Source organism: Montipora capricornis, chromosome 8 (genome assembly GCF_036669925.1).
Source record: "Montipora capricornis isolate CH-2021 chromosome 8, ASM3666992v2, whole genome shotgun sequence".
Taxonomy (NCBI): domain Eukaryota; kingdom Metazoa; phylum Cnidaria; class Anthozoa; order Scleractinia; family Acroporidae; genus Montipora; species Montipora capricornis.
This window is the reverse complement of record NC_090890.1, coordinates 38,787,074-38,810,020: the sequence shown is the minus strand read 5'-3', so window position 1 is coordinate 38,810,020 and position 22,947 is coordinate 38,787,074. Positions and strand designations below refer to the sequence as shown.

The following is a 22,947-nucleotide window of genomic DNA, read 5'->3' as shown; positions in this document are numbered from 1 at the left end:
GGTAATTTTCTGGGCCGCTCTCAGATCGCATCCCGAATAAACAGCGAAAATAACAAGTCCGTCCAAACAGCACAGAGTGACAATGATGATCAGACCAGGAATGTTCAACCACACCGCCCTACAAGCAAAAACGAAGAATTGGTTTTCAGCCACTTCGCAATCTAGCGTATCCTCCTCATATCATTAGCGTATTGGAATATGGACGCCATCACTTTAGTGCAAACGTTTAAGGTGCCCCTGTGACCAAAAAAACTATTCTTTGGATTTTAAAACTACGTTAACTAAACACTAAGAGACCAAAGTCAGTTTTAAGCTTTGATTTTAATTTAATGGTCCGCCATAACTAACTTTAAGATCCTGAGAGAGCTGGATCAGTTACGTTATTTTTAGATGTCACAAAAAGGGAAGTTTCCCGAGACGCCCGCAAAGTCAAAAGAATTCAAAAGGGCGTTCCGAGTGGAATTACGGTTTGCCGGCGAAAACGAGTTTCAGCAGCAAGGAAATTGCACCAAAACCCGGATTGGGAGATTCTTTAATTTCCTGTGAAGCTGATGGCTTGTTGGATGAAAAATACGACTCCGAAAGCCATACTGGATTTCCAACTGCCAAAATTACTTGGCATGCCAGACAAGTTCGTTTGACATCATGCTTAACAATTGTGGACACCTCATTTTCTCTTGATACACATAAACACGAAAGAATGAAAAAAATTAAATACTTTCTAGCGTCGCGGTATGAACGGATGGCAAGAAATCGTTGAACAGCTGTTTGGCTCACGGTCCATACTGGCATTGCAGTGAACGCACCACCAAGACTGAGAGTCCAAAATGTATTGCGCACCTTTGGATCTGGGTTAAAGCTAAAAGATAAAACGAAAACAATTCACGTATAAGTCCAAAGAAAACGGCTCTTTGTGTGCAAAAATAAAAAAAATAAAAACCCTCGGGTGTCGTATTTCAAATTCGATGCTCTATACTCACTTAAAGAAATCGAGTCGGCCAAAGTCTTTGTTGATTTGCCAAACTCGATTGAACCCTCCAACTTCAAGGCTGCCGACAATTACAACAACGATAAGGCCGGCGATCATAATGAGCGACTGAAATACGTCCGTCCAAATAACGGCTTTGAGACCTCCCTAGAAACACAAGCAAAGCTCACTTTAGCATGTTCGCTTGCGTGTCGAAGGACATGGGCAATCAAAAAAACCAATCAGGTCACGAGACTGGTGCATACAGCCAACGTAAAAGGCGGGAAAACGAGTCCCAGCTTTGGTGAGAGCCTTTGGTGCCAATAACACACCAAAAGCCTTCCACGACAAGCAATTTTGCGCGCACGTTGTCTCACACTTTTGCTGCTACACAAGTGGCACGAGAAATCGCCCAGTGTAACCAAAAGCCTTCCACGACAAGCAATTTTGCGCGCACGTTGTCTCACACTTTTGCTGCTACACAAGTGGCACGAGAAATCGCCCAGTGTAACATATCTCGGGTAGACGTTTTCTCAGTTTTTTTGTCTTACTTATTGCCTCAATCATCGCGAAAAGTAGAGGTCGGGTCCTCTTCCCCAACACCTTTCCCAAACTTCGTCATGAATTTTTAAACGTTGCAGAGTGTAACATCTGCCCTGCAACTCACGCAACTTGTTGAGCCAATTTAAGTGTTTCTTTGACCTTACATCATCATCTAGAACAAGAAATCTTTTTGGTGTGAGACGGCATTTAACTTCTTAGCACGATAGATGATTTGTTAAATCATATCCGATGACTACTGATTGAAATAAGATCTTGAGTTAAAGATTTCTTTACTCACCAGGCTGGTGTAGAAGGTACAGACTATTCCAGTTGTAAGAATAGAGGCTGATAAAGGGATTCCAGCGACTAAAGTAAATTAATAAAAAGAAAATAATTTTAATGAAATAGAGCTTTCCGTATTAAAATTGACCGCCATTTTAAAAATGATACAAATCAGGGCGTGGCTATGTTAATCAATCACAAGCACTCCGTACGTGTTGAAAACGGCCAGCTAAATTGGCCAATAACAGCGCACAATATACGATCAAATAGACAAAATACTAGTTTACCTAATTAAATGGTAGAAGTGCTGCCGAGAGGAAGGGAATATTCAAATATGCTTGCGGTGGTTTAGCGACGGTTCGCGCGTGGAATTGAAGGGAGAATACTATAGGTTTATCGAATTCTAAAATCAAAATCGCAAGTTCTTCTGAATTCTTATCTAAATGAGGTTGAAGATGACCAAGAAATGAATGCTTATTTTAAGTTTTCAGTTCCGTGACGTCTTTCGAATGGGCCCTTTGCAGCTTTGTAATCACATGGCACAAAAACCGCCATACTGGAATGCAAATTGCGCACTGGGACACATAAAACAAAGCAAGTTAATCTAAATTTTCTTTGTTTTAGAGATCCCAGTGGGTAATTTGCGTTCCAGTATGGCGGTTTTTGTACCATGTGATCACAAGCTGCAAAAGGCCTATTAGTATACAGCATTTTGAATTTCCGAATTGTCACCTTGCGTGACACAATGATATAAGGCTATTTGGTTTGAGCCTTTCGAGTGCATTAGGAGATGTGTTCATACACATGGTTTTTATCTCATGAGAGAAAAGTAAGCGCGTTCATCGCAAAGATGCTTTCGTTGGTTACCGGCCGCCATATTGGTGGACCACATGGCGTCTCCATACAAAACTCCATAAAGTTGCGTGAACACCGCGCATCTTAATTCCTCCATTTGCGCATAACTACAATTTCTTGCGCCTTTTACCGCAACCCCTTGAATTTTCTTGAAACATTAAAAATGTGTTCTTCTCCCGATTAGAGAGCTTCCTCGTCCGTTCGCTTCAGGCGCACTCACTGCGGGAGCGAAAAAAGATTAATTAAAGCAAACATATGACTTTGTCTTTCACAGTAAACTAGTGCTGTGCCTTACCAGCCTCTAGAGCAAGAGAAGGTGTATATAGAACGACAAACAGGTACAAAGTCTGCAAAATAAAAAGTTCAGTTAAGGAAAAGTTATTGTTCCTTTCAAGTCTCACATTATTAGCAACATAATGAAAAGCAGCACTGATTGTTTGATAACGTCCGTCAGGGACGACAGAAAAAGACAAACAAATACTCGTTACCAGGCCACAAACAAAGACTCGTTACCAAACTGAACTCAACGGTCACCGTGTCGTGTTCAAAGTGTACAAGGATCTTTTCCATCGTTTTATCGTTTCATTTGGGACACTAACAGATGCCTGACGTCACTGGCAGAGCTTCGATTGCGCGGCTAGCCGATTGAAATAAAAGAAAAACTACGGTGGAATTTTAAAGGTGGGAACATTTATCCAGGAATATTTGACTCCTTTTTGTGGACTCCTGAGAATCCAGTGTTCAGCCTTAATATTTTATTATAAACGTTGACAACCGAGGAACTGATAATGGCTTAATCGCGTCGAATCTGAAAAAAAAAAAACCGTACAGGAAGGAAGCGACCTACAGTGGCAAATAAGGTTAGGCTTTTTAATTGAGAATTTTTTTGTAAAATTATCTTCTCAGGTCTTTTATCGGGATTCCCATACAAATCCTTATATTTTTGTTGGCTTTCCCTCACACTGAGCTTTTGTCGTACGCGCGTACGTAACCTTCTTTCGTTCGATTCACCAGGACTACCGCTAATCATGCTGAAGCATCATTGCTGTACATACAAGCAAGACTAACTCAAATTGTGTGTCTTGTAAAAATGTTTCGAAGATTAATTTTAAATAATAAGTATATCTTAGATTCAAGAAATTGCTTTTCGGGCCCGAAATGCGTTCGGGGTTTTGGGGGAAAAGCCCTTGTCTCGTCCTAACAAAGACGGGAAATGTACTGCGGATTGTGACGTCGTGAACACCTGCGACAAATTATCAAATTTGTCAAAACGTCCGCGCAGTTCATTCCAGTTAAATTCCTCAATAGTTGCGAGACAGTTTAACTCCTAATCGCGAAACGTTCACAACAACGTGAAGTTTTACTTTGATATGACGTTTTCTTTGCTTTTGTCGGCGTTCTCTAATCTTCATTATACCGACATTTGACTCCGAGTCCAGCAATCATTAGACATAGTATTCCACCTAAAGTCTAGAGAGCAGGAGAGACACAGTAACGTCAAGCAACGTCCACTTGGTAACGTTTAATGTTTAAACAACGCTTTTCAATGCTGCGGACATGTTCCGGCAGAAACTTCTGCCTTTAATTCACTGCAAGTGTTGCTTGAGATGCAAATCTGAATACAAATATCTAACAAATGTTAATATGTAGGTGGGCTTAAAATAACATGTTGGGGTGCTATAGGCTACTTTCGAAAATACCATAATACTCTTTGTTTGTCCCCCCAAAATTTGCATAAGCATTGTTTCCATTTTCTCTTGGGACTTACAGCGGCCCTAAGAGAAAACAAAAACAATGCTTATGCAAAATTTGGGGGAAGAAACAAAGAGCATTGGGGACGCATCCTGGCCTTGCGTTTTCGTGAGGTAGCTGTTTATAACTACATTTGGTATAATTTTCAGCGGTGAATATAAGAATTTAGTGATACATTCACCGCGCTACCCGGTGAATATAACATGTTTGGAGGCGCGGCTGCTAAGCCAATCAAGCACTTTTCGTCCCTTTTTATCTTGTTTTAGCCCTTTGTTTTGCACTTTCTTGATATTCACCGCTGAAAATTACACTAAAACAATTATTTGCCTTAGGCCCAGTGAATATTGGGGAATATTTCCCTCGACTACTTCTCGGTAAATATTCACCAATATTCACTTCGCCTTAAGCGAATCAATTGTCAAGTATAAGTAGCTGCGGAAAAGATCCCTCTCGAGGATGTCAACAAGGGTCTTGATGTCTTGAAACCCTTCCAGGTGTTTTTTGCATAAGGGAATATTTCCCTCGACTACGTCTTGGTAAATATTCACCAATATTCACTTCGCCTTAAGCGAATAATTGTCAAGTATAAGTAGCTGCGGAAAAGATCCCTCTTGAGGATGTCAACAAGGGTCTTGATGTCTTGAAACCCTTCCAGGTGTTACTCTTACGAAAAGGAAGAGAAAGTGGCGAAATTCAAAAGAAGGCTGTAAAGGGTGTTCTTGTGATGCATCTGGGTATGTGAAACTCATTGCCAATATCGACATCTTTAAAAGGCAATTTGTGATCAGATTCCTTTTTCATATTGAATCTAATATTGGAATGCTGCACTGAAAGAAAGATAAAGCATCAGATGGAGTATTGCCAAACAGTCACTGGAACTCGAAAACACCGCAATGATTGCGGTGTTCCGAGTTCTAGTGACTGTTTTCATGTACTGCATAAATTGATGAAGCAGACACACCTTTCCAGCTCGAGACAACCTCAATCGACAACTTCAACATGTTAACTGAAGCATGTCTCTGTAATTTACAGCTTCATACATTTTTCTTTAGGTTGTCTTTGTACTTATTGACATTTTTCAGATCTTTTCAAATTTGCATCTAATGCAACACTTGCACTAAAGAAGGCAGAGATTTCTGCAGAAACATGCCTGAAAATCGTCGTTTTATATATATATATATATATATATATATAGCCATTATGGTGACAACCGGGAGGGCACATTGTATACATATTGTATTGTATATATATATATATATATATATATATATATATATATATATATATATATATATTTGAAAGTTATTTCACCGTAATACTTACATATTCCAAAAGAAAGAACGCACATCCCACTATTCGGACACCAACGGAAAAGCGGAGCTCCAAGTACTGTAATAAAGACGCCATAGAAAATTAGCTTTGTTCTAGTCTGCGAGCAGCGTGCGCGATTGATCCGCGACGCGCGCGGGGTGACGAGCACGAGGGTGAGCTTCACGCTCGCTTCTCGTTCAACCTTCAGAAAAAAAACCGGCCGGTCAATTTTTAGCAGTCTCGGGTTTCGTCTCAAATAGAAATTTGCAGACAGTACCGTTTACCAATCGAAATCGTTCAAGGCTTGAGGAAACTATAGTTTTCATAGCTTTGGAAAGCATCTGTACGACATTATTTTTTTTCCTCTTTTGTTCCTGTTTATAAATATTGGTGCGTCACTCGCGAATGATAGATATTTTCACAAAATTCATTTCCTTTCGAAAATCACTCTCGACCACTAAGTGTTCTCTCCAAGAGAATGCACTTAAGAGATTCAACAACCAGAGACAGTGTCTTTTTGAGGCGACTACTAATAATCACGGGAAAAAAAAAACAACTTCAATGGATAATGACGGCTCATTAAGTTGATGCACTTCCTTGTAATTCATAGGTTTGAAAGCTAAAGCTTTATAAGCTGAGAGCTCATGCAGAGATGGAACCACCTTCAAATGAACTAAATTGTTCTACTTTATTAACATACTGTGAAAAATCAAAATAGTGCCACCTAACAATATGTTACATATTTATTTGTTTTCCACTGCAATATGCATTGTAGCAGAAAGAGCTCCAGGCAAGGCTATTAAACGATATGTTGCCTCTCTTAGGACAATCCTCCTCCTTTGCAATTAAAGCCGTTTCCCTCTCAAGCAAATTTTGAATTTCGAACATAAACATCGACGAGAAAAAGAACAATTGATCCTACCTCATTAGCACAAGTAATATTCACTCTCCTAAACATTGGAACGAAGACGATGGCCACAGTTCCGCAAATGATAAAGTAGGACAAGATCAGCACGTAATACTGTGCACCGTATGTGTAGATCTCAGATGGGACTCCAAGAAGTGTTATAGCAGATAGATAAGACACTAGCAAAGAGATCGCCACTGGAAAATGCCGCATCTTGCGATTTGCGAGAAGATATTCGGCCGTGGTCTTCTGCTTTCCTCCAGGTCCGCAGCCGTACCATATTCCAATCAGTGCTGAGATCAACAACATGATCGAGAAAACAACGTAATCAACCGGGCTAAAGCGGTCGTCAGTCATGATCTTGGGAACTCTGCTGCTAGTAAACGCTAAGGGGTTTGAAAATGTAGCCGGTATGAATTAGAGACGGGGCCGACGCTTTCTGCAAATATGCAAATACAGCTTTAGATGTCATGTCACGAATTCGAATGACATTATCAAGGACCGGAAGCCACGTCCATTCCGTGCTATTACAACGAAAGAAGCTCCATCGTACCATGCACTGGTCTCACAAAAATATTGATCTAACCTTTTTGCTTGAAAATCATCAGCTGCGCTCCGAACTCAACTTCCCAATAGTAGAATGCGTGACGTGTAGCAATCTTCGTTCAAGTCGGTGCGGGCGTGCGTGCGTGCGTGCGACTTTGATTCGAACTCTTTCGTAACACGGATGGGGACGGAGTTTCATTAACACGTTTTAAATAGAACAACGAATGAATTTCATAGTACCAATCTTTCATTTCTTTATTTCCTGAACTTTTGAAAATCCCAAATATGCAGTTAAACCTCCGAAGAGAATCAAGTGTCGGAGGTTTTTCTTTTCTTCTTAGAGCTTTATTCAAGAAGCGTGTTGGATGCGAAGTCACCAATACGTGAGTCTTTCCATGTGATCAGATCTGCAGAGAGTGAATGAACTGGCAGGAATTTATGGAAATTTTTTCTGCGCGGGTTGAGGTCACGCATCGCTGAAATATTAAGAATATATATCCCAAGAAATATAAGGTCAAGCATTAATACATGACTGTGAAGTGATTTTTTAGGCAGAGTACAAATGTTTATATTTACAACAACAACTTTCGAAGAAACGTTGTCCGTGAACACTTGGAAAAGTTGGTCGACAGTTACCGAGACGTGAAAATTTGCTTTTATCAAACGAGTTGATAAAGGTCAAATCACCTCCGTGAATGATTTGGAAAGCTGACTTTTCGCTCTGACGAAGGGCGCTCGAAACGTCAGCTTTCCAAATCATTCACAGTGGTACTGTAATTCAACCTTTATCAACTCGTTGGATAAAACCAAATTTTCATGTTTCACTCTCCCACTAACGCAGCACCACAGTTTCTTTAGAAACTAGAAATTTGTTAGTTGTCGAGACGGGTACATAGTTGTCTGCTAGATCTGAGGAATAGGTGTAGGTTTCAGCACTTGGACTCCTTCAATTTGACTACTGTCTGTTTTGTATTGTTATGAGGTCTCATCGATCAGAAGATCACGGCAAGCCGGCCGACCACATTGCTGAAGGAGCTTAGTTGTGAGTTGGATTCCCTGGATATAAAGTTTTGTATTGCGTGTATTGTATTGTATGGTCCGTGATTGCTTAAATAAATTGATTCATTAATTAACCTACCCAGGCGATCTTTCACACTTCATGGAAGACAGCCAAAGTTTTCACTTTGTTTCGGTTACAGTTTTATAGGCATGACTTACTCATTGACAGCTCTTTTGCAAATACTTAGGTGATATCAAATCACCCCTGGTATTTTTTTAAAGCTCAAACCCTACTGAATTAATTTGAGTGGAAGGCCGACCAGATCAAAATTTCCACAAGTAAAAATTTCCACAAGTATCCGCAAGTCACCATTTTCTTATGTATTCATTTACCCGGGTTAATATTTGCTATATCCTTAAGGCATTACAACTATTTCTACTTTTTCAATCCTAGCAGGATTGTCACCAAAAGCAGTGATAGTGGATAAAGTAATCGGAAGCTCGTGGGTGGAACCCTGCCAGGTGCACTCGCAAGTTTTCCGAGAACGCTCAGTTAACATCGATAAATAACTTCGGGAGTCTTCCATGATGTATTTTTGGCCCCGTCTAGACAGAATGCAATGATTTGAAAAACATATTTTCTAAATGCAATTCATTTCCACTATGACATTCTGTTTCGTTTCCTCGCACCGAAACTTTCTATTTTGCCTTCAAGATAAACTATTTAGAGTGGCCAATCAAAAAGACACGAGGTTGTAACTTTTTTATGTGAATACGTGACGAATATTTGCGTAAGAGAATGAATGAATAATATGAAAAAGGATGTTTTGATCAGGTTAATCAGTTTTTCCTTTTTGCCTGGAGCAAGAGATTTGGTCTGAAGCGACGACTTTTGCAAACTCCTAGAGTTTCCCTTTTCGAATCAGTGATTTATGTGCAATCCATTTCGATAAAACCATAAACTAGACGCTGGTAATCGACACTGTTGACTGTACGTTATGTATTCAGGTGGACCAACACTAACTCGGGGAGGAGAAAGTGCAGCCTTTGTAATGAGATCTGCAAATGCTGAAATGGGTTTAAGGTTTATCTGTCGGGTTGATATGGCAAATTGACCACCGCTGAGTAATTTAAAAGCTTTTTCTCCGGTGTTCAATGTACCATATAAACCCATTTCTGTGTTTCACCTTCCAACCGAAGCATGCGCAGCGCGACAGTTTCTTCAGAAACTAAATTTAGATCTGCAAATGGTTAGACGCGCTCCAGTCCTCTCAGATAAGGACGATCATCATAGGCTCCGGCTCACAACCCTTCATTGTTCATAACTCTGCGGGACGTAAATGAGGATCTGCGTGAGCCGTGTAATGAATGTCAAAAAGGTAAACCGTTTACCGTGAAAATGACCAAAAAATAACCATTAGCCGTGATAAAACTTAAGAGCATAAAGCGTTATTTTTTTTTAAACTATGAAAAGTGGGATAGGTATAGTATTTTGAAATATTTAGAGTCTTAAGAGATTTCAGAGCACTAGATACCGTTTTAACCGAAGCCTCGCTCTACGTTCCCAGGGAGTCTCCTCTTGCTTTTCTCTCTCCCAGACTCTCTCGCGCCAAGGGAAGGGAAGAAGAGAGATCCTGGGAACAAGGCTGACGAGAAAATAGTCAATAAATTATATGTCTACTGAGACCCTTCTGGTAACTATCACAAGGGACGTTTCTTTGTTTTTAGTGATGTGCTCGATAATAGTTTTAAAGAGCACTTATACCAAAATGATCCATGGCCTTTAATTACTCTGACCTCACCATAATGAGGCCCATTAAGGGTGGCCCTTATCCTTAAATTCCAGGGGCAGTTATTCCCTCATCCCTAAAATTACTGAGACTGTTACCCCTTACGTTAATTATCTTCGAAATTTAAAGCAACCGTTTTTGTAAAAGTGCGAATGAAGTTAAAATATCCTTTATTTCTCTTTAAGGACCTTTCAAAATAATGAAGAATGGTGTTTTTTATTTTGGAATACCTTCTTTCGTTTCAGAGATATTCAAGTTTTTGTTAAAACGCCACAAACATTGCAAATGACTGTCAACGACAAATCACAAAATTGAGAATATCTTTGGAAACATTGGAGTAATGATATTCAAACTTGGCAGCAGTAATGTACATCAGATAATGTACAAAGTGGCACCCATTATGATGGGTCCAGTCCTTCTCTGCAATGAACCAAATATCTCCAGTAGTGTAGCAGCTCTCAGCTCGTAACCTGTTATTGTTTGGTATTGTAACCAGCTTCTATTGTTTTATAAGTCTAAGTCATTTTTTTTTGGGGGGGGGGGGGGGACTAGGGTGGGGAGTCAATCACATTATACGTTACGAGAGCTGCTACATCACCTAATATTTCGGATTTTGAACAGATAAGCGAATTCTCATCAGACTTGAAACGCATGTGCTGCCCATAATGCTTTACATCTCTGTATAAGCTTATCGAGAGTAATAATGTCTTCTTACAACAATAAACCACAAAATCAATCCTGCGTTAAATAGACCCAGCGGCAAAAATAGTTGCCATAGTATCATTTTATGCCTTACGTGATGTAGATTACTGCTGCCAAGTTTGAACAACACCCACCTAATATTTTCGGAGATATTCTCAATTTTGTGATTTATTACAGTCATTTGCAATGTTTTAGACGTTATCAAATTTTAAATAAAAATTTGAATATCTCTGGAACGAAAGAAGGTATTCAGAAATAGAAAACACCATTCTTGATCATTTTGAAAGGTCTTTAGAAATACGTCAAAGATATTTTTACTTTATAGGCACTTTAACAGATAAAGTAATACTGCAAAAACTATGAAGTTTTACATGAAGTTAGCTAAAATTATTCTCGTTTTTTTAGCTGATTACTAAACTCATCAGAGTCCCGTGAGAGTGCTGGACAATCCTGGTAGACACTTATAAATTACATGGTTCAGCGGGATGTTTGTAGGACACCCATCTCGCAGAGCACGGAGTTATAGCTCCTCGTCGTCGTCATAATGGATATATTAGGGAGCTTAAGCAACGACAACGGCGACGGCAACGAGAACGTCACGAATTTGCATATTTAGTGGGTAAAAACAATAGCTTTGCACGCCCTGCACGGGCGTTTTTCACTTTTGTCCAGTTCGTTGCCGTCTTCAGCAAAACAGCAACGCGAAATAGCCAAGTTTTTGGTTTTATGAAGAACGTCAGCACTTGAGGATAAATTTTCATTTCTCTCCTAAAATGGAGTGCCCTTCCGACTGGTGTCATCTTTGAGGAAATACCACACCCTTGTCATATTAAAAACGTTCAAATAGTCACGAAGCGATTAAAATAACGTAAATTTATATTTTGAGATGACGTTCTCGTTGCCGTCGCCGTTGTCGTTGCTAAAGCTTCCTATTGTAAGCACCAACCATACGTTCAACCCTTAACGCCCCAAGTGATTGTTATTCTTTTGTAAGTTTCGTACTTTTTTTGGCTATAAACAGTATGATGCACTTGGCTTAGCCGTATATCAAGTTCTCATTGAAACATATGCGGTTTACGGTCAATGTGGGCTCAGGTTTCGGCGTCGTGTAATAAATGTCAACGGTTCATGTTCGACGACTCAGCAATTTGATAAAAAGCTGGTAGGTTCATCATCTTATAACTGATTTTTCGGGCCATCTTCGTCTACAGAAGCTCCCACGCTGGCATTATTAAGCTAGCATGAGGGTAAAGGCAAGCCTTTGAAAGAAAACAGAGGTGAGAGATGTTTTCATGCAGACTGGGACGCCTAAAATGCTCTGTTGTAAACATGGCGGTTCACGAGTGAAGTTGTCTCTCTGGCCTTTCTGTGGACGAATTCCAGGACCTACCGATACAATTTGGGCAAGTTTTGAAAGCTAAAAACTTCAATCGATGCGGTATTTTGCTGGTAGGACTGGGTGGCCCGACACTTATGAAGAAAACTATGAAATGAGAATCGGTAGTCTTCCCTTGTCATGGAATGGCAGAATTACCCAGAATTCCTTTTGGGCGTGAGCGAGGCAACTGGAGAAGCACGAGACTGGCCCTCATCGAATGGCTGAAGCGCGGCCAGAGGAAAACTTGAAATTGTAGCCAGATACTCAGGAGTAGGCCTGGTGTGTGCTGTGAAGTAAGATGTTGGATTTCTGAATAAGTTTTTATCATAGAAAATTCGCGACAAAGTTGTGCTTTCATTTCGCTGTAATCTTCGTGTCAAAGAAACAGTATAATGTAAATAAGAGAATAACGAGATCTATATTTGTAGATTACCTGTTCTCTTACTACTAAAGTCAAACTCTACATCGCTATGCAATGACAACATTCAAAATTTCCCTGTATTACTTTATAAAAGTATGTTTTTGTTTTTTTTTATGTTCTTTTTTTAAAGGGCTTTCCTTCTTATAGGAAAAGTACGTTTTTTCTCCCGCCCTCTTCTTAAGCATGATCTTCGCGGAAATTACATTCTGTCCCTCAATAAACCTAGAACAACCAGTTATGGTCTTAGTTCTTTTTTTCGTACGTATCAGCTAAATTGCGGAATGCGCTACCTGATTTTATCCGTACCACTGAGTTTACTGGTTTCAAAAGAGAATCCAGGGCCTCATTTTGTACAGCGGCTTTTCTTTTTGATTAATATATCTTTAAATATGATGTATTTAGTATCTATGTGTATATTCTATGTATTTTAGCTGTAAATGTAATGTCTCGAAGATATTATTTGTTCAGAAAAGTTATTCTGAAATTGGAGATGAAATAAAGTCTATGCATGCATGTATGTATGTTACCTTTAGCAGGGCGCGTGCGCACAGTTTGTAATCTGCGACTTCAGTGCTTACCATATGGCAGATAAAATGACTTTGCCCTTGTATATTTAAGCCATCGAATGCTTACGTTAAATTGACAAGGGCGGTTTGGAGCTGTGAGTAGGCGTGGGATTTGTCACATATGGTTTAGGGGCCGACATATCTCTCCCTCAATGCCGTACCGGGAGGCAAGGTCGGTAGCAGAAAGCAGCGAAGGGCCAACTGCGTCCAAAAGCGATCGCACGGGCCGAAATCCCGGGATGATTCGTTTGGTACGACGCTCCAGCGCCATGTCTGGAGGTACTGCGTTTTTCACTCTTGTTCAAACATTCCAACAACGCATGCGTAAATGTCCTGGCTCTTCCCTTACCTAGCCTACCAAAAAATGAACATGCTCTGGCCTTTCTGTGGACGAATTCCAGGACCTACCGATACAATTTGGGCAAGTTTTGAAAGCTAAAAACTTCAATCGATGCGGTATTTTGCTGGTAGGACTGGGTGGCCCGACACTTATGAAGAAAACTATGAAATGAGAATCGGTAGTCTTCCCTTGTCATGGAATGGCAGAATTACCCAGAATTCCTTTTGGGCGTGAGCGAGGCAACTGGAGAAGCACGAGACTGGCCCTCATCGAATGGCTGAAGCGCGGCCAGAGGAAAACTTGAAATTGTAGCCAGATACTCAGGAGTAGGCCTGGTGTGTGCTGTGAAGTAAGATGTTGGATTTCTGAATAAGTTTTTATCATAGAAAATTCGCGACAAAGTTGTGCTTTCATTTCGCTGTAATCTTCGTGTCAAAGAAACAGTATAATGTAAATAAGAGAATAACGAGATCTATATTTGTAGATTACCTGTTCTCTTACTACTAAAGTCAAACTCTACATCGCTATGCAATGACAACATTCAAAATTTCCCTGTATTACTTTATAAAAGTATGTTTTTGTTTTTTTTTATGTTCTTTTTTTAAAGGGCTTTCCTTCTTATAGGAAAAGTACGTTTTTTCTCCCGCCCTCTTCTTAAGCATGATCTTCGCGGAAATTACATTCTGTCCCTCAATAAACCTAGAACAACCAGTTATGGTCTTAGTTCTTTTTTTCGTACGTATCAGCTAAATTGCGGAATGCGCTACCTGATTTTATCCGTACCACTGAGTTTACTGGTTTCAAAAGAGAATCCAGGGCCTCATTTTGTACAGCGGCTTTTCTTTTTGATTAATATATCTTTAAATATGATGTATTTAGTATCTATGTGTATATTCTATGTATTTTAGCTGTAAATGTAATGTCTCGAAGATATTATTTGTTCAGAAAAGTTATTCTGAAATTGGAGATGAAATAAAGTCTATGCATGCATGTATGTATGTTACCTTTAGCAGGGCGCGTGCGCACAGTTTGTAATCTGCGACTTCAGTGCTTACCATATGGCAGATAAAATGACTTTGCCCTTGTATATTTAAGCCATCGAATGCTTACGTTAAATTGACAAGGGCGGTTTGGAGCTGTGAGTAGGCGTGGGATTTGTCACATATGGTTTAGGGGCCGACATATCTCTCCCTCAATGCCGTACCGGGAGGCAAGGTCGGTAGCAGAAAGCAGCGAAGGGCCAACTGCGTCCAAAAGCGATCGCACGGGCCGAAATCCCGGGATGATTCGTTTGGTACGACGCTCCAGCGCCATGTCTGGAGGTACTGCGTTTTTCACTCTTGTTCAAACATTCCAACAACGCATGCGTAAATGTCCTGGCTCTTCCCTTACCTAGCCTACCAAAAAATGAACATGCTCTGGCCTTTCTGTGGACGAATTCCAGGACCTACCGATACAATTTGGGCAAGTTTTGAAAGCTAAAAACTTCAATCGATGCGGTATTTTGCTGGTAGGACTGGGTGGCCCGACACTTATGAAGAAAACTATGAAATGAGAATCGGTAGTCTTCCCTTGTCATGGAATGGCAGAATTACCCAGAATTCCTTTTGGGCGTGAGCGAGGCAACTGGAGAAGCACGAGACTGGCCCTCATCGAATGGCTGAAGCGCGGCCAGAGGAAAACTTGAAATTGTAGCCAGATACTCAGGAGTAGGCCTGGTGTGTGCTGTGAAGTAAGATGTTGGATTTCTGAATAAGTTTTTATCATAGAAAATTCGCGACAAAGTTGTGCTTTCATTTCGCTGTAATCTTCGTGTCAAAGAAACAGTATAATGTAAATAAGAGAATAACGAGATCTATATTTGTAGATTACCTGTTCTCTTACTACTAAAGTCAAACTCTACATCGCTATGCAATGACAACATTCAAAATTTCCCTGTATTACTTTATAAAAGTATGTTTTTGTTTTTTTTTATGTTCTTTTTTTAAAGGGCTTTCCTTCTTATAGGAAAAGTACGTTTTTTCTCCCGCCCTCTTCTTAAGCATGATCTTCGCGGAAATTACATTCTGTCCCTCAATAAACCTAGAACAACCAGTTATGGTCTTAGTTCTTTTTTTCGTACGTATCAGCTAAATTGCGGAATGCGCTACCTGATTTTATCCGTACCACTGAGTTTACTGGTTTCAAAAGAGAATCCAGGGCCTCATTTTGTACAGCGGCTTTTCTTTTTGATTAATATATCTTTAAATATGATGTATTTAGTATCTATGTGTATATTCTATGTATTTTAGCTGTAAATGTAATGTCTCGAAGATATTATTTGTTCAGAAAAGTTATTCTGAAATTGGAGATGAAATAAAGTCTATGCATGCATGTATGTATGTTACCTTTAGCAGGGCGCGTGCGCACAGTTTGTAATCTGCGACTTCAGTGCTTACCATATGGCAGATAAAATGACTTTGCCCTTGTATATTTAAGCCATCGAATGCTTACGTTAAATTGACAAGGGCGGTTTGGAGCTGTGAGTAGGCGTGGGATTTGTCACATATGGTTTAGGGGCCGACATATCTCTCCCTCAATGCCGTACCGGGAGGCAAGGTCGGTAGCAGAAAGCAGCGAAGGGCCAACTGCGTCCAAAAGCGATCGCACGGGCCGAAATCCCGGGATGATTCGTTTGGTACGACGCTCCAGCGCCATGTCTGGAGGTACTGCGTTTTTCACTCTTGTTCAAACATTCCAACAACGCATGCGTAAATGTCCTGGCTCTTCCCTTACCTAGCCTACCAAAAAATGAACATGCTCTGGCCTTTCTGTGGACGAATTCCAGGACCTACCGATACAATTTGGGCAAGTTTTGAAAGCTAAAAACTTCAATCGATGCGGTATTTTGCTGGTAGGACTGGGTGGCCCGACACTTATGAAGAAAACTATGAAATGAGAATCGGTAGTCTTCCCTTGTCATGGAATGGCAGAATTACCCAGAATTCCTTTTGGGCGTGAGCGAGGCAACTGGAGAAGCACGAGACTGGCCCTCATCGAATGGCTGAAGCGCGGCCAGAGGAAAACTTGAAATTGTAGCCAGATACTCAGGAGTAGGCCTGGTGTGTGCTGTGAAGTAAGATGTTGGATTTCTGAATAAGTTTTTATCATAGAAAATTCGCGACAAAGTTGTGCTTTCATTTCGCTGTAATCTTCGTGTCAAAGAAACAGTATAATGTAAATAAGAGAATAACGAGATCTATATTTGTAGATTACCTGTTCTCTTACTACTAAAGTCAAACTCTACATCGCTATGCAATGACAACATTCAAAATTTCCCTGTATTACTTTATAAAAGTATGTTTTTGTTTTTTTTTATGTTCTTTTTTTAAAGGGCTTTCCTTCTTATAGGAAAAGTACGTTTTTTCTCCCGCCCTCTTCTTAAGCATGATCTTCGCGGAAATTACATTCTGTCCCTCAATAAACCTAGAACAACCAGTTATGGTCTTAGTTCTTTTTTTCGTACGTATCAGCTAAATTGCGGAATGCGCTACCTGATTTTATCCGTACCACTGAGTTTACTGGTTTCAAAAGAGAATCCAGGGCCTCATTTTGTACAGCGGCTTTTCTTTTTGATTAATATATCTTTAAATATGATGTATTTAGTATCTATGTGTATATTCTATGTATTTTAGCTGTAAATGTAATGTCTCGAAGATATTATTTGTTCAGAAAAGTTATTCTGAAATTGGAGATGAAATAAAGTCTATGCATGCATGTATGTATGTTACCTTTAGCAGGGCGCGTGCGCACAGTTTGTAATCTGCGACTTCAGTGCTTACCATATGGCAGATAAAATGACTTTGCCCTTGTATATTTAAGCCATCGAATGCTTACGTTAAATTGACAAGGGCGGTTTGGAGCTGTGAGTAGGCGTGGGATTTGTCACATATGGTTTAGGGGCCGACATATCTCTCCCTCAATGCCGTACCGGGAGGCAAGGTCGGTAGCAGAAAGCAGCGAAGGGCCAACTGCGTCCAAAAGCGATCGCACGGGCCGAAATCCCGGGATGATTCGTTTGGTACGACGCTCCAGCGCCATGTCTGGAGGTACTGCGTTTTTCACTCTTGTTCAAACATTCCAACAACGCATGCGTAAATGTCCTGGCTCTTCCCTTACCTAGCCTACCAAAAAATGAACATGCTCTGGCCTTTCTGTGGACGAATTCCAGGACCTACCGATACAATTTGGGCAAGTTTTGAAAGCTAAAAACTTCAATCGATGCGGTATTTTGCTGGTAGGACTGGGTGGCCCGACACTTATGAAGAAAACTATGAAATGAGAATCGGTAGTCTTCCCTTGTCATGGAATGGCAGAATTACCCAGAATTCCTTTTGGGCGTGAGCGAGGCAACTGGAGAAGCACGAGACTGGCCCTCATCGAATGGCTGAAGCGCGGCCAGAGGAAAACTTGAAATTGTAGCCAGATACTCAGGAGTAGGCCTGGTGTGTGCTGTGAAGTAAGATGTTGGATTTCTGAATAAGTTTTTATCATAGAAAATTCGCGACAAAGTTGTGCTTTCATTTCGCTGTAATCTTCGTGTCAAAGAAACAGTATAATGTAAATAAGAGAATAACGAGATCTATATTTGTAGATTACCTGTTCTCTTACTACTAAAGTCAAACTCTACATCGCTATGCAATGACAACATTCAAAATTTCCCTGTATTACTTTATAAAAGTATGTTTTTGTTTTTTTTTATGTTCTTTTTTTAAAGGGCTTTCCTTCTTATAGGAAAAGTACGTTTTTTCTCCCGCCCTCTTCTTAAGCATGATCTTCGCGGAAATTACATTCTGTCCCTCAATAAACCTAGAACAACCAGTTATGGTCTTAGTTCTTTTTTTCGTACGTATCAGCTAAATTGCGGAATGCGCTACCTGATTTTATCCGTACCACTGAGTTTACTGGTTTCAAAAGAGAATCCAGGGCCTCATTTTGTACAGCGGCTTTTCTTTTTGATTAATATATCTTTAAATATGATGTATTTAGTATCTATGTGTATATTCTATGTATTTTAGCTGTAAATGTAATGTCTCGAAGATATTATTTGTTCAGAAAAGTTATTCTGAAATTGGAGATGAAATAAAGTCTATGCATGCATGTATGTATGTTACCTTTAGCAGGGCGCGTGCGCACAGTTTGTAATCTGCGACTTCAGTGCTTACCATATGGCAGATAAAATGACTTTGCCCTTGTATATTTAAGCCATCGAATGCTTACGTTAAATTGACAAGGGCGGTTTGGAGCTGTGAGTAGGCGTGGGATTTGTCACATATGGTTTAGGGGCCGACATATCTCTCCCTCAATGCCGTACCGGGAGGCAAGGTCGGTAGCAGAAAGCAGCGAAGGGCCAACTGCGTCCAAAAGCGATCGCACGGGCCGAAATCCCGGGATGATTCGTTTGGTACGACGCTCCAGCGCCATGTCTGGAGGTACTGCGTTTTTCACTCTTGTTCAAACATTCCAACAACGCATGCGTAAATGTCCTGGCTCTTCCCTTACCTAGCCTACCAAAAAATGAACATGCTCTGGCCTTTCTGTGGACGAATTCCAGGACCTACCGATACAATTTGGGCAAGTTTTGAAAGCTAAAAACTTCAATCGATGCGGTATTTTGCTGGTAGGACTGGGTGGCCCGACACTTATGAAGAAAACTATGAAATGAGAATCGGTAGTCTTCCCTTGTCATGGAATGGCAGAATTACCCAGAATTCCTTTTGGGCGTGAGCGAGGCAACTGGAGAAGCACGAGACTGGCCCTCATCGAATGGCTGAAGCGCGGCCAGAGGAAAACTTGAAATTGTAGCCAGATACTCAGGAGTAGGCCTGGTGTGTGCTGTGAAGTAAGATGTTGGATTTCTGAATAAGTTTTTATCATAGAAAATTCGCGACAAAGTTGTGCTTTCATTTCGCTGTAATCTTCGTGTCAAAGAAACAGTATAATGTAAATAAGAGAATAACGAGATCTATATTTGTAGATTACCTGTTCTCTTACTACTAAAGTCAAACTCTACATCGCTATGCAATGACAACATTCAAAATTTCCCTGTATTACTTTATAAAAGTATGTTTTTGTTTTTTTTTATGTTCTTTTTTTAAAGGGCTTTCCTTCTTATAGGAAAAGTACGTTTTTTCTCCCGCCCTCTTCTTAAGCATGATCTTCGCGGAAATTACATTCTGTCCCTCAATAAACCTAGAACAACCAGTTATGGTCTTAGTTCTTTTTTTCGTACGTATCAGCTAAATTGCGGAATGCGCTACCTGATTTTATCCGTACCACTGAGTTTACTGGTTTCAAAAGAGAATCCAGGGCCTCATTTTGTACAGCGGCTTTTCTTTTTGATTAATATATCTTTAAATATGATGTATTTAGTATCTATGTGTATATTCTATGTATTTTAGCTGTAAATGTAATGTCTCGAAGATATTATTTGTTCAGAAAAGTTATTCTGAAATTGGAGATGAAATAAAGTCTATGCATGCATGTATGTATGTTACCTTTAGCAGGGCGCGTGCGCACAGTTTGTAATCTGCGACTTCAGTGCTTACCATATGGCAGATAAAATGACTTTGCCCTTGTATATTTAAGCCATCGAATGCTTACGTTAAATTGACAAGGGCGGTTTGGAGCTGTGAGTAGGCGTGGGATTTGTCACATATGGTTTAGGGGCCGACATATCTCTCCCTCAATGCCGTACCGGGAGGCAAGGTCGGTAGCAGAAAGCAGCGAAGGGCCAACTGCGTCCAAAAGCGATCGCACGGGCCGAAATCCCGGGATGATTCGTTTGGTACGACGCTCCAGCGCCATGTCTGGAGGTACTGCGTTTTTCACTCTTGTTCAAACATTCCAACAACGCATGCGTAAATGTCCTGGCTCTTCCCTTACCTAGCCTACCAAAAAATGAACATGCTCTGGCCTTTCTGTGGACGAATTCCAGGACCTACCGATACAATTTGGGCAAGTTTTGAAAGCTAAAAACTTCAATCGATGCGGTATTTTGCTGGTAGGACTGGGTGGCCCGACACTTATGAAGAAAACTATGAAATGAGAATCGGTAGTCTTCCCTTGTCATGGAATGGCAGAATTACCCAGAATTCCTTTTGGGCGTGAGCGAGGCAACTGGAGAAGCACGAGACTGGCCCTCATCGAATGGCTGAAGCGCGGCCAGAGGAAAACTTGAAATTGTAGCCAGATACTCAGGAGTAGGCCTGGTGTGTGCTGTGAAGTAAGATGTTGGATTTCTGAATAAGTTTTTATCATAGAAAATTCGCGACAAAGTTGTGCTTTCATTTCGCTGTAATCTTCGTGTCAAAGAAACAGTATAATGTAAATAAGAGAATAACGAGATCTATATTTGTAGATTACCTGTTCTCTTACTACTAAAGTCAAACTCTACATCGCTATGCAATGACAACATTCAAAATTTCCCTGTATTACTTTATAAAAGTATGTTTTTGTTTTTTTTTATGTTCTTTTTTTAAAGGGCTTTCCTTCTTATAGGAAAAGTACGTTTTTTCTCCCGCCCTCTTCTTAAGCATGATCTTCGCGGAAATTACATTCTGTCCCTCAATAAACCTAGAACAACCAGTTATGGTCTTAGTTCTTTTTTTCGTACGTATCAGCTAAATTGCGGAATGCGCTACCTGATTTTATCCGTACCACTGAGTTTACTGGTTTCAAAAGAGAATCCAGGGCCTCATTTTGTACAGCGGCTTTTCTTTTTGATTAATATATCTTTAAATATGATGTATTTAGTATCTATGTGTATATTCTATGTATTTTAGCTGTAAATGTAATGTCTCGAAGATATTATTTGTTCAGAAAAGTTATTCTGAAATTGGAGATGAAATAAAGTCTATGCATGCATGTATGTATGTTACCTTTAGCAGGGCGCGTGCGCACAGTTTGTAATCTGCGACTTCAGTGCTTACCATATGGCAGATAAAATGACTTTGCCCTTGTATATTTAAGCCATCGAATGCTTACGTTAAATTGACAAGGGCGGTTTGGAGCTGTGAGTAGGCGTGGGATTTGTCACATATGGTTTAGGGGCCGACATATCTCTCCCTCAATGCCGTACCGGGAGGCAAGGTCGGTAGCAGAAAGCAGCGAAGGGCCAACTGCGTCCAAAAGCGATCGCACGGGCCGAAATCCCGGGATGATTCGTTTGGTACGACGCTCCAGCGCCATGTCTGGAGGTACTGCGTTTTTCACTCTTGTTCAAACATTCCAACAACGCATGCGTAAATGTCCTGGCTCTTCCCTTACCTAGCCTACCAAAAAATGAACATGCTCTGGCCTTTCTGTGGACGAATTCCAGGACCTACCGATACAATTTGGGCAAGTTTTGAAAGCTAAAAACTTCAATCGATGCGGTATTTTGCTGGTAGGACTGGGTGGCCCGACACTTATGAAGAAAACTATGAAATGAGAATCGGTAGTCTTCCCTTGTCATGGAATGGCAGAATTACCCAGAATTCCTTTTGGGCGTGAGCGAGGCAACTGGAGAAGCACGAGACTGGCCCTCATCGAATGGCTGAAGCGCGGCCAGAGGAAAACTTGAAATTGTAGCCAGATACTCAGGAGTAGGCCTGGTGTGTGCTGTGAAGTAAGATGTTGGATTTCTGAATAAGTTTTTATCATAGAAAATTCGCGACAAAGTTGTGCTTTCATTTCGCTGTAATCTTCGTGTCAAAGAAACAGTATAATGTAAATAAGAGAATAACGAGATCTATATTTGTAGATTACCTGTTCTCTTACTACTAAAGTCAAACTCTACATCGCTATGCAATGACAACATTCAAAATTTCCCTGTATTACTTTATAAAAGTATGTTTTTGTTTTTTTTTATGTTCTTTTTTTAAAGGGCTTTCCTTCTTATAGGAAAAGTACGTTTTTTCTCCCGCCCTCTTCTTAAGCATGATCTTCGCGGAAATTACATTCTGTCCCTCAATAAACCTAGAACAACCAGTTATGGTCTTAGTTCTTTTTTTCGTACGTATCAGCTAAATTGCGGAATGCGCTACCTGATTTTATCCGTACCACTGAGTTTACTGGTTTCAAAAGAGAATCCAGGGCCTCATTTTGTACAGCGGCTTTTCTTTTTGATTAATATATCTTTAAATATGATGTATTTAGTATCTATGTGTATATTCTATGTATTTTAGCTGTAAATGTAATGTCTCGAAGATATTATTTGTTCAGAAAAGTTATTCTGAAATTGGAGATGAAATAAAGTCTATGCATGCATGTATGTATGTTACCTTTAGCAGGGCGCGTGCGCACAGTTTGTAATCTGCGACTTCAGTGCTTACCATATGGCAGATAAAATGACTTTGCCCTTGTATATTTAAGCCATCGAATGCTTACGTTAAATTGACAAGGGCGGTTTGGAGCTGTGAGTAGGCGTGGGATTTGTCACATATGGTTTAGGGGCCGACATATCTCTCCCTCAATGCCGTACCGGGAGGCAAGGTCGGTAGCAGAAAGCAGCGAAGGGCCAACTGCGTCCAAAAGCGATCGCACGGGCCGAAATCCCGGGATGATTCG

At 40.4% G+C, this 22,947-nt stretch overlaps 1 protein-coding gene across 1 annotated transcript in view; it reads right to left on the bottom strand.

Annotated features, from left to right (window-relative positions):
- LOC138014398 (sodium-coupled monocarboxylate transporter 1-like) overlaps positions 1-7,056 on the bottom strand; it is a 19,902-nt gene extending 12,846 nt beyond the window's left edge. Inside the window, exons 1-7 of the mRNA XM_068861459.1 lie at positions 6,633-7,056; positions 5,723-5,788; positions 2,943-2,994; positions 1,809-1,876; positions 981-1,135; positions 719-859; positions 1-118 (exon numbers count right to left, since the gene is read on the bottom strand). The exon at positions 1-118 is cut by the window's left edge and continues 12 nt beyond it. Coding sequence (XP_068717560.1) covers positions 1-118; positions 719-859; positions 981-1,135; positions 1,809-1,876; positions 2,943-2,994; positions 5,723-5,788; positions 6,633-6,974 — 942 coding nt within the window. The 5' untranslated portion in view covers positions 6,975-7,056. The remainder of the gene's footprint in view (positions 119-718; positions 860-980; positions 1,136-1,808; positions 1,877-2,942; positions 2,995-5,722; positions 5,789-6,632) is intronic.
- Positions 7,057-22,947: the final 15,891 nt, after the last annotated feature.